General features: G+C 30.3%; 1 protein-coding gene across 4 annotated transcripts in view; it reads right to left on the bottom strand.

Annotated features, from left to right (window-relative positions):
* BRD10 (bromodomain containing 10) overlaps positions 1-12,494 on the bottom strand; it is an 84,781-nt gene that overhangs the window by 22,116 nt on the left and 50,171 nt on the right. For 3 of the 4 annotated variants that reach the window (XM_006208150.4, XM_072959477.1, XM_072959478.1), the window contains 2 exons: positions 10,862-10,941; positions 2,543-2,632 (listed from right to left, as the gene is read on the bottom strand). In XM_006208150.4, the coding sequence (XP_006208212.2) occupies positions 2,543-2,632; positions 10,862-10,941 (170 nt within the window). The remainder of the gene's footprint in view (positions 1-2,542; positions 2,633-10,861; positions 10,942-12,494) is intronic. The other variant, XM_072959476.1, reaches the window with a different exon arrangement.

Below are 12,494 nucleotides of genomic sequence, written 5' to 3'. Positions count from 1 at the left end.
CAAAAATATAAACAAACAAAAATCAAAATACACAGCCTAAGGGCCTTTTGGTGAATTTCAATTAGAGTTACTGACACCAATAGATTTTTTAGGGTATCAGTACAATTAGGAATATTCATAATGAACCATGAGTCATAAAAAAAGGGTTAAATTGTGTTCAGTATAGTACAAGGAGGCAGGGAAATTTTTCATTAAATAATTAAAGAGCTTTAGTACTGAAGATTTAGGTTTCAGTTTTCTAGAAAATTCAGTTAAGTGGAAAACCTTATTCCCAAATGATGCTAGACAAAGAAACTGGCATTCAATATTAACATAAACATTCAATAAAATGAACTCCTACAACTAACATCTATTACACTCAGAATTAATTTCTGTAAAAAATAAGGAATGACACTGAGACACAAACTTTTACTGTCTACTTCCTTTATGCTGTGTGGCCATTTCATTGACTGAGATAAGCTATTCATGAAAACAATCTTTTAGTCAGCTTAAATTAGGGAAGTAGCCTATATATTGGTAATCTCAATAAGATTTCCCCACTAAGTATAGTTCCAAGGCTTTCTATTTCTTGAAGAGCAGAAAATATTTTAAAACTAATATACAAATACCAATGGACAAATTAAAAATTTAGAGACACTAAATCTAATCAATTAAGGTCCACACATAACCTAAAATTTTCTGATACAGATTCCCCCAAGGACTATATTGCCAAGTATTTGTAATTTATGTCTTCTCTGACTTTTGTACTTGTTCCTGTGAAGGAAGGCAATATACCTCATACCACCCACGGAAGTGAGGTGGATGGCTTTACAGAAAAATTCTAGGATTCTTGCAAAAGTCTTTTTCTCTTACAATATATACTGTTAAGTACATAAATCATTTATGCTTAAAACTCTCCATTAAAAACAAATAAAACCCTAATTTATAATACAGGAAAAAATTAAGATGCATGTTATTGTTTAACTGCAGCATAAAAACCAAATTATCAGCAAATTTACTTAACAGAATTGTTTAGAGTCATGAAGTATGGACAACTCACTAAAAACAATGGCTTCTGCAAAAAAAATCATAAATAACACCCTGATTAAAAGACTATTCTTTCCTATTAAAGAACAGAATCAGTCCTTGTGAGCATATATATAAAATACTAAAAAAAAAAACTTTGGCTGAGGAGAAAATATTCTAATACAATATAGTGTGAGAAATATATCACAGAGGTAAATTTTAAAACAACACTCGGGGCTCATTCCACATCAAGAGACTCCCATATATCAAAAAATATATATATATATACACGCACATATATGTATATGTAGGTTTTCACTTTCATATATATGTGTACTGCATATATATATATTCATCTATCTATCTATCTATCTATCTATCTATCTATCTATCTATCTATCTATCTACAGATGAGCCTAGGAGTCTAATAGGGATCTACACCATTTTTCATGGGAATATTTCTAAAATATACAGTCTCAGGTTGTATATTTTACACAATGTACATTGAACATGTTTTCAGTGGTATCATAAGAGAGACTTTAGAAATGTTTAAGGCTGTGTTACTCCAGTATTAAATGACCTCAGAAGGTTGTACTTTTATGGTACTTTAGTTTCTTCCCTTCAGAGTGCTACCAATATGTCCTTTCTAAACAGTATATAAAATGATTATTACAAACTTGCTGATATGAATGAAGCTTGCTGTATTACTAACTTTATTATCACACACTATTCTAGATTAATAGGTTCTGAGCAGTCCTAAAAGTGGTTTCATGATCTTCCTAAGGCATAAGAAAAAGGGATTTAAAAAAAAAATGGTGATTTTCTTTATTGCTTAAGGCTTTCCCCATTTATTTATTAGTATGTAGTTGTGTTTCCAATCTGTGATATAATCAAACTGTAAATGCCAGTTTAACAGGTATTACTGATTTAATGACACAATTAAACGTTCTACCAAGTATTGAGTGAATACAAATAATGCCCATATACTCTATTTTCTTAAGAACAGTAAAAAGTGAAGGTAAAGATTAATTGTGAATTTAGTACAGCAGAAGTTAAAAAAGAACCCTTCAGCTGATAAAGGTTCGTAAAAAAGACATTGTTTAGCATGTATCAAAAACATCAGGGGGAAGATTAAACAATTTATATGTTATTCATGTCACAGCTAATTAAAATTATATGCTACTTAGCAATAAACTTCCATTAAAAGTAAATAATTATTACTTAAGAATATTTGCAAGGTAAGCACTACCCAAATACTACCAGTCAGAAAACAACCAATCAGTATATTGGGAAATATCTAAAACTATACCTGATATAAACCAGGCAAACAAAATTAATTTACTTGCTCCAACACCATTTTTGTCCATTAAAAATGAAAACTAGATCACATAGGAGAAATAAAAGAAACAATGTTTCTATTTTTCATTGCAAATTTTTATGTAATCCTGGACAATAAGATAAAAAAAGGTTTTAGAAAAAAGCAGGAATAAATTTTAACGCTGACAATAATAGATAGAACTTTTGGATCAACACCTACCGATTTTTTTCTACTGTTTTCCAGATCTTTGAGTTCATTCTCGATTTTTGTGATTAATTCCCTGAGTTCATCAAGATTAGTGCAAATAAGCTAAAATAAAACACAAAAACACAGCTTGATAACACATATTAAACACCCAAAATGTGGTAACAGAAGTTGTTTCAACACACACTGAATTCACAATTATTTGTCTTTGTAACAGCAAAAAAGAAAAGAAAGCTCTGCGGTTTATATTTTAAAAGGTATTTACTTGTTAGGATGTATGAACTTCAGGCTTAGTATAAAAATAGTTGAAATTTCAACATTGGTGATTTCATCCCACATCCCCACCTTTCAGTTTGCTTTATAATCCAGTTACTTTTTAAACATTCTTAACTTTCAGCCCAGAATGACAAAGATCTGGAAATTCACCCTAGACTTCAAAAGTTACCGAATCACCTTTAAGAAATGCTTCATCAAGCGTCTCTTAGCAGGTAAATAAATGTACCCCTGGAGAACTATTATTTTACCTTTGCTTTGGTTTGCTAACCATACAATTTAACAAACTATATTATTGCTGTTGGGATTGCTAATAAAGAGGGACTTCAACTACATGAATATATTCAAATAAGTTAATGAAATTACACATTTTTAATTTGATCTTAGTAGTTTTTAACAAAACCATCTCCACAGATAGCACTATTCCCTTTTGTAACTGTGGCTCATTTTATTTCACCTTGGTAATGTTGGCAAATGGCCGAAACAATTTTTTTAAGTTATTAATTAATAATCAAACTAGTTTAGCTTAACTACTAAAGTTTTAAACAGTGAAATGTCAGCAAATACAACAAAAATATTAATGACATTTTAGTTCTTGTAAAATTAAACTGAGGTTTTTCTGATTAGTTCAATATATTTAACTTCTTTCTAAAATAATTTAAGCTTATATTTAAAAAACTATTGTGAAAAAGAAATAGAAGATTTCTAAAACAGAACTGCAATCACATACAAAAGAAAAATTTTATTTAGATTAATGAGAGTCTTGTAATGTTTATATTGTGTGATAATGAAAAAAAGAACAATCTATACTTAAAAAGGCTATTAATTCACCATTAATTTTTTATCAGTCTTGTGTTTCTACATTCATTAATTTCTTGTAAGGACAGTTTCCCTAAAAGGCATACTTTTTTAAAAAAGAAAACAAAACAAAAACAAAAGCAAAAGTGGGTTACAACAAGATCATTCTTAGTGACTACTGTGTGACAAAAATGGGAGAGCAGGAGCCCCTGACACTTTATCATCCAGTTGAACCATATGAACTTGTTGATATGACTCCTACAAAAATGGCAATATGGTTCAACACAACAGACTAAGAAAAAATTATCTCAGATAATATAAATTATAATTTGTTTCAATAATTATTAGAAATATCTACATAATTTCAAACTTATAGAACTGACAAAGCAGGGAAAATATGTATTTAAGTAATCCAAATTAAATAATTTCAGAGTACAAAACAGTACACAATGATGTAGCAGGACAGTGCAGCTGATACTTATTACAAACTATATATTCCTATCTGCCAAATCTAGAATTATAGAAGAAACACTAATGGCTAAGCAGTGTATTGGCCAGCTAAGTAAGTGCCTTGAGAACTAGATAATGTCTTCAAGTTTTATTATATCTATAATGCCTCAGAACAATATTGGCACTACACTAGATTTGTAGTTAAGTACTCAATAAGAACTAAACTTCTGATTGTATAATACGTTCTACCATGACTACCACGTCAAAATTGCCACCGAGTTTGCAGACAGTTACACTCCTTTCACTGAACTTGATATACTAGTTAATATCACAGCAGAGATTTCTCATTTACACATATGGCAAAGCTCAGAGGAATTCTCACTTGCATCTTAGCAGTCCAATTATACAAGGAAAAAGGGTAGATTTTGCATGTAGTTTGTAGAAACTTACAGTAACAATGAAAACATATACCCCTACAACTAAATACATCCTAAAAGGTTTAACATCTTTTAATTAGCAATTAGTCACGAGATCAGCAAATAATTTATACTCTGTTTAAAGGAACTGATAACACAGTTCTGAAATCAAATCATGAATGATTTCTACAGCTTAACAGCTATGTAAAACAACACTTGCAAGTGGCTTACCTAGCTAGTAAGCTGTACTAAATCAGTGCTTCTCAAATTTTAATGTGCATGAGAACCAGAACCACTTGGGAATCTTGCTAAAATGTAGTTTTTGATTTAGTAGGTCTGAGGTAGGACCTAGGATTCTGAATTTGTAACAGGTTCCCAGGCATGGTCTGCAGCTCATACTTTTGAGTAATAAGGTACCAAATATCAACTAATGAATTACAAATCTGCATGGCTACTGAAATGTTCTGATACTATGGAGCTAAATGAATATGAAAATTCAAAAAGATTAACTTCCAAATAGGGGATGGAACACTGAATTAAATGTATAAAGATAAGACAAATATTTCTTAAAGGCAAATGTTCCTTAAAATAAATAACATGACTCAAATATAAATTTTGTTGAATCTGAGGGTCAAAATAGTTTTAGCAATATTTACTTCGCAGTTATCTTAAAATGGCTTAATATCTACATAACAATTTATACTCTCTATATACTAATACATACCTCTCTCTACATAAATATGCAATACCTAATATAGATACCCAAAACACAGAGTCAAGTTAAGATATTAGAAAATTCTTGTACAGGAACATAGTTCTAATTTTGTTACTGATATCAAGGGAAATAGTTTGACTTATGCCAATTCTGTCATATTCATTCTCTATTCTTTCTCTTTACAAAGTAAGGCATATGTGTGGCCTTTAAACTGAACTCAACTTTAAATGGTTCTTTTAAAAACAGAATCAATCCAGTAAGAAAAGTTCACCTTAATAAGGAGAACACATGCATTTTTTGAACAAATCAGAACACCTAATTAAAACCTCCTTCTCATTACCTTAAATTTGAAAAACGTATCTAAGGCTCAGGGCCTCCAGGGGTGAAAAGGAAAGCTCAATAGCAGCTCAGATTACAATCGGATCACATTGCCAACACTCATGAGAGGTCTTCAGTCATACTGCAGAAATTGTAAGAGTTTTATTCCCCAGGAAGAATCTCTTTAAGGCTGTCACATTTCCCTCAAATTAACCTTTCATTCGATACAACTCATGACAGAGCCACAAAATCATAAATCTCAGAGCTGAAAGTGATGAAAAAAGTATAATCTGGTTGAAACCTTGGCCTGGGCTAAAAAGCTTTATCTCTAATTCATGTACGAGCTAATCAAAATTAACAGGTGAAGTAACCTACAGTGACACACTGGTAGAGGAAACCAAAGAATGAAGACTCATCTTCTTCTTACTATATCATATTTTTTAAGGGGTCTTTCTAAACAAAATTGAAAAATCTAACAATAATTGAACATGTATTAGTTTTAGGATTTAAGTTATACCTTTTATTTCTATTAAATGGTAAATATTAAAAGGCCCTCTTCAACTCAAGAAGCCAGAAATGCATGTGTATAATGGGGCTGGGGAGGTCCTGTAGAGATCAAAAGAATTCCATAATCACATCTCAGAAAAATTACAAAATAAATTCATTCCTTATTTTATCACTACTTCAAGCTATATATTACACTCTTTGGGTATGAACTCAATAGGTTTGAGAGATATTTATTTGTTCCAAAAAGGACAAAAGATAGCATACAAAAATAAACAATACAGTAAATTACATTAAGAAGCAAAGGGAAAACAAATGCAGAAAAGTCATAATGAACAGGTCCAAATAAAATGTCTCACATTCACTACCATTTTAATAAAACATATATAGCTTAACCACAAAAATTACAAGCAAAATACTAAATGCATGGTGCAAATTTAAAATTTTAAATATTTTATATTTAAACTAAGATTACATTAATATCTGTTAAAACTAAAACAGGAAAATCCCTCCTCACGTCTTATGATTATCATACCGGCAATAATGACTACTTCAAAACCTGCAAATAATGGTATTGTGTGACATGACAAATAAGGCTGATTAACAAGTTAAAACATTTTTATACCACTATATGAATGAAAACAGATGTTTCTCTCAATGCACTATATTTAAAAATTGAAAAAAAAAATTTAACGGGGAAGTATAATCCCATGATATTAAAAGTGAAACAAAAAGCTGAAGTTGAAAATGTTCATTCCAAGAGGCAGCAATTCAAAATAATATAATCAAAAGGTCTTTAACTCAGTGAAGCAGTTAAACTCTAATTTTAATTTTGGTCACAATTTCTCATATTGAGGATAGTACTTTATTCCATATCCCTTAGTTTCTCCATTGGTTAAATGGAGAAATACGTTTTTTCCAGAGGTATGTTAAAGATCAGTAAGTTTATGATTATGTTTAAAAACAATACTACTATGCAAGTCTTAGTCAACAGCTGAATTCTAGACTTCTGCAGAGGAGTCTTTAGAATGAATCACATATATGAAACAGGAGCAGGTACACATTATAAGAAAGATTTTGGTTACCAATGAAAAGCAGAGTCATGGTAACTAAGGCTTTTACATTATTTAAAAAACTTATTGAGACCTGACAAACTAAGTTGTAAAACTTTCTATGGTTTTGCTATAACTGTGAATAAAAAGAGAATTCATATAATATTAGATTTCTCTCTCAAATATTAAAGAAACTAAAATAGAAGACTTTTTGGTAAAAATTAGCTTTATTAAGATAGTCAATATTCACTTTTCAGTCTAAGTCTTTCTTATATTAAAAAACTGATAAAGAAAAAAATAGTTTAGTTGATTTATCAAAGTAATCAGTAACTGTTAAATGTGGCCTAAAAGCTTAAATCACCAACATGCTATACACTAAAAATAAAAATATCTCCTAATTTTTTGCAACTATTGCTAAATAAAAAAATACGACAAGTTCCCCTATATTTCAACTGTATAACCCACCATACTACTAGAGTAGGGCTAAGCGTAAGTGTTTCCTCTGATTAATGTATGATGCAAATAATATTACTTGGTTTTTCACTTGTCAAATTTTTGCAGGCTTAATCATGAAATTTCATGATTTATGAAACATGACCAAATCCAAGACTTATTTCCAAGTCTTAAGTTGGTGGAAAAAGTGGTAAAGGTCAATAATAGATGCTCTTAAATCAGTTCTTAATTCATTTTCCTACTCATAAACACAGTTTTTTTTTTTTGTCTAAAGTTTCTGGCATGCTTAGTTGAAAAAATAAGTAAGAATAAAGTAATAAAACAGTAAGCACTATCATTTAATCTTCACAACAACCCTATGAGGAGGGAACAATTATTACCCCATTGTATAGATGAGGAATTGGAAACACTGAGAGGTTAAGTAACTTACCCAAGCTTATACAGTTAGTGCTAAGGTGGGATTCAAACCCAAAAGAGCCTGGTTCCAGAATCCATATGCTTAAGCACTATTCAGATTATTGGTACCCACCTAGAATCACTGAATCAAGGATGAACCCTTAGAGAATGAAAGCCAGGATTTTTCATTTTTAATGAAGGTATAAGATTATTTTTATACTACCTAAGATTTGAGAACCACTGACTCTTTGGAAAAAGTGGCACAGATAATGGTTAGTCCCATTACAATATACACACACATATAAACACAACAAGCCTTTGAATGCCTACAGTGTATACTTTAAATAGAGATGGGGTGATTATTTTCCTACACTGAGCTACAGATATTAGTTGTTCATATAAGTAAACCTAGATTCTTCCTGAAGTAAGTAAGCTGAAGTTTAATTTCTAGCTTTAAAAAAGTCAACAAACATTATCAAAATTAAAAAGTAGCTGAAGTCACAACAGGATTCATTTTTTAATTAATTAGAACCTAAAAAAACCCCAAACAAACCTTCACAATTTAATTCTTGGATATGCTTCTCTTTACCTAAACATGTTTTACTGTCAATATAAAGATGATCAGTCCTTTAGCAAGTAAGTCTGTTTTGCAAAAGGGATCTAATATCTATCCACCAATAATTAATATTTTCAGCAGTAAGATATTTTAGAATGAATAGTATGAAGAAAATCCTGTGGTTAAATATTTCTATAAAGCATTTTATGTTTAATACTAGAAATGTGATATTTAAAACAACTTGGATAAAAGGAATAATTTGCAGAATCTTAGGTGCTAAATGTCATTGTGCTAGAGCTTTTGGGAAGGAAATAAATTCACTTCTTTATTATACGATAATCAGTATTCTTACCTGTGGGAGACTTTCAAATAATTGAAGAAACAAATTACAGAGAATTATTTTGAGAGGCAAACTTACAGTTTTGCCTGTAACAACAAAGTTTACTAGTGACCAATACTGTTCGCTATTCTTTGCTTATTTGAAGCAAATGGCTTATTTCTTGGGAGATAGCTGTCAATTTTCTTTTTGAATAATACCCTGGAATTCATATTGTAAACCAGGCATAAGAACCACTGTTCTCCTAAATCTGGTCCCCATTCCTAGCCACTGCCCTATTTATCCTCCTCTCTCTCCTCCCACCCTACCTCCCTCTCTCACTTTGACACCTTAAGAACAAGGAAGTGGACTTTATTTGTTTATTTTAAACAGTCCCAATCTAGCAAAACATGTACTTTTGACCTTAAGTTTCTAAGTGGTAAGCAAATGGTCAGTAACTGACTAAAAGCATCACTTAAGACAGTGTTTTTCAAACTATTTTGCCCACAGCCTATGGTCAAAAAGACATTTTTCACTGCATGCCAGTAAACACACACAAAACCAAAGTTTTATGAAACAATATTACCCTTACTATATTTGACACGCTGTTATAATTTTTCTTTTTTTTTCTTTTCCTTTTTCAGATTTATTAGGTAGAATTATTACAGTTTGACTGTACATAATTTCTTTTCTATTTTAACCTTGTTAGCTTAAAAAAGAAATGCTGGTCATGCGATCCACTAAACTGATTTCATGCCTCACTAATGAATACCACCTGCAATGTTAAAAACATTGTCTCTGCTGTCTGTGCCACTGATGCATATAAAAGTCCATCCACTAATAAAATACTGGAGGCAAATATTAACAGTGGGTCAGATCTTTCCTGAGATGCATATTCCCAGGATGAATAATACTTTGAGGGAATGAGGAAAAAAAGTGAGTGGGAGAAACAGCAAAGGCTAGCAAGAAATCAGTGAAAGAATGACGATGTATTATCACAGTATTAAATAATACGTAAACACAATGGTAGAAAGGTCTGTAAATAAATAGTAAACACCCATTTTTTTATTGAATATGCTGGAACCAAGGTTACTTTATATAAAAGGATTTTGTAGAAATGGTTATAATTCACCCTTAAAAATGTTCTAAAATACTAAAAGAGAAAAATGTCTATTTTATTTTACTGTTCATTTAAAAGTATTAAACTTTTACCAATTAGTAACTTTCATAAAAAACTTCCAAAATAAGATTTGACTGAAAAACAGATGTCTATATTTTTGTATATACGTAACTGTTAAACTCACATTACACACTATCAATATTTTCATAGTTATTACTCTTATTTCCTTCTTTACTTGACTCACATAAATTCATTTTAACATCATTTCTTTGGCAATTCAGTATTAGTTTTATAACCTAAAACAGAAGTACACTGAACACATTAATACAGAGAAAATTTTTAGAGTCATTTGTTGCAGAAAACTCATCTTTTACATAGTATAAAATAAAAATATTATTTAATCAGAGTTAAATTTTCATATTAGTAACAGCTACAAACAGAAAACTCTTCACATAGTCATATGGCAGTACATACAATTACTTTTTTCTTTTTGTAGAAAAGTTAAAATACCATTCAATTAACCTTTACTTAATATTCTCTCTGAAGTTCATAAGAGTTAAAAGATTTGTTTTTTAAGATAACAAGTCTATTTACATAGTGCCCAAATAAATGAAAATGGATCATCTAGGCAATATTACCATGCACAAATCATGATTTGTTCTTGGAAAACTTTCATTTACACATTTACTTCTAAAAATATATATATATATATATATTTCTATCAAACTACTTCTACAAAACAGTACAGCATATTAAAAAACAAAAATGCCTGACATCAAGAAACAAAAATAGGTAAAAATTTTTGAAATACTAGCAGATTAAATATTAGCTATGTCTGCACTTTCAGGGAAAACATTTTATTGAAAGTATTGTATGTTATATTAGAATTTAGCCAATCTCTTGAGGAATGATATAAACACTAAAACAACAAACTAAAAAAATGTTGAGACAAAATTGAAACATTTACCTGAAATTCTGGTACAGTAGGTGACTTTGCAACAGTTTTCCTCTTCTTCGTGACTGTTTTTTTAGATATGGATTTTTTTCCTTTCAAGATTAAAAGAGAAAAGCTTCATAATGCTGTTTTTAGCACTTCATTAACAAAAACCAAATTACATAGAACCTTGAAAGTTAAATTATAACTAACAGATGGCTTCTAGTGAGTCAAATAAAAATGATGAATCAAAACAAGCCTCAGTAAAAGCAAACATTAAACTATAACTACCTGAAACAGACATATTAACAAACGCTGTTTTCTTTATAGGAGAACTAAATTATCATTTCCAATGTGTTGCACAGTGTTAGAATTTATTACAACAAGATTTGGCAAAAAAAAGTCACATTACTACCTTCAGTTAAAACCTAATTCACAACTTAAAATGAGTTACATAATAAAAAAATCTTACCTTTAACAATGAGTTCTGTAGTCAGGAACTTGCATACAACTATACTCTGAAGACTATGGTCTTTACTCAACCTAATGTGAAAAATCCTCAGTAGCTTAGGAAACCAGGTTTTCTTTCTACCCCTTTAGCTCTGCACTCACCTAATGGGCTGCTGTTGGCAGTATTCAATAACCAGTGTTAAAAACAAGGTAAACATCTCCCTTTAAACTGCACCTGGTCATTTGTGCAATCAGAAATCACTGGTAAAAATAAATCCACATTCTTAAAGAAATCCGGTTCATAGCATAGATTAAAGTATATCTACTCCATGTATTAACCTGACAAGAGAGATACATTATTCATATACTCTGTTTTTCAGTAAGAAACATGTTAAAGTAAATGTTTTCTCCCCGTTTGCAATCAGTAAAATCAATTAATAAATTATTAATTATTTAACAAACATGAGATATAGTACAATTTATGGGGACAACAAAAAATTATAAAAATGTAAACCCTGTCTTTCAGGAGCTTACAATCTATGTGAGGGAATAAAAATTAATTCAAAAGACTTAAAAGTTAATTTTAGCTCACAATGATTTGCAGGCTAAAATCAGCTAAAATTACTACTCTTTTCAAAAGAGAAAATGAATAAGTACCCAAGGCAATTCTGCTATACTACATAATCCCTACTGTTGTTTTCTAAACATTTTCCTATATACATATTCAGTGAAAACAATCGATTTGCAACATTTTATTCAACACATAAGCACAATTCTAGTTTACAATATAATTTACAGTATTCCTTTTTAATCATATCACAGGACTGCAATTTGTATTATTTCTAAGTTTGATTCAATAAACAAGTACACCATACTTGAACTATTGCAAATTTTCGGTTGCTGGGATTCACAAGTGTTTTAGTGTCCTGTTTTAATAAGTAACAACCTGGTGTTATTTGACATTTGCTTTTAATTAAATTTTAAAACATAACCTGTATTTCTTTTCTCATCATTGTTATTTGCTTATGTGCACAGAACAGTACCTATGCTATAACCAAACTACAAAAACATGGAAGTGGGTGGGCTGTTTAAGCAATATTCAGGGAGAAGTGATTAAATTCTTGGTATTTCTATAACACAGTAGTAATTAACTTCTAAACTGGGTGCAATGGTACCTCTCGAGGGGACTGATGAATCTGAACACCAGAATGCCTTT

Source organism: Vicugna pacos, chromosome 4 (assembly GCF_048564905.1).
Source record: "Vicugna pacos chromosome 4, VicPac4, whole genome shotgun sequence".
In the NCBI taxonomy this organism is placed as follows: domain Eukaryota; kingdom Metazoa; phylum Chordata; class Mammalia; order Artiodactyla; family Camelidae; genus Vicugna; species Vicugna pacos.
Note: the sequence above shows the minus strand (reverse complement) of the source record. Positions and strands in the feature narration are given on the sequence as shown.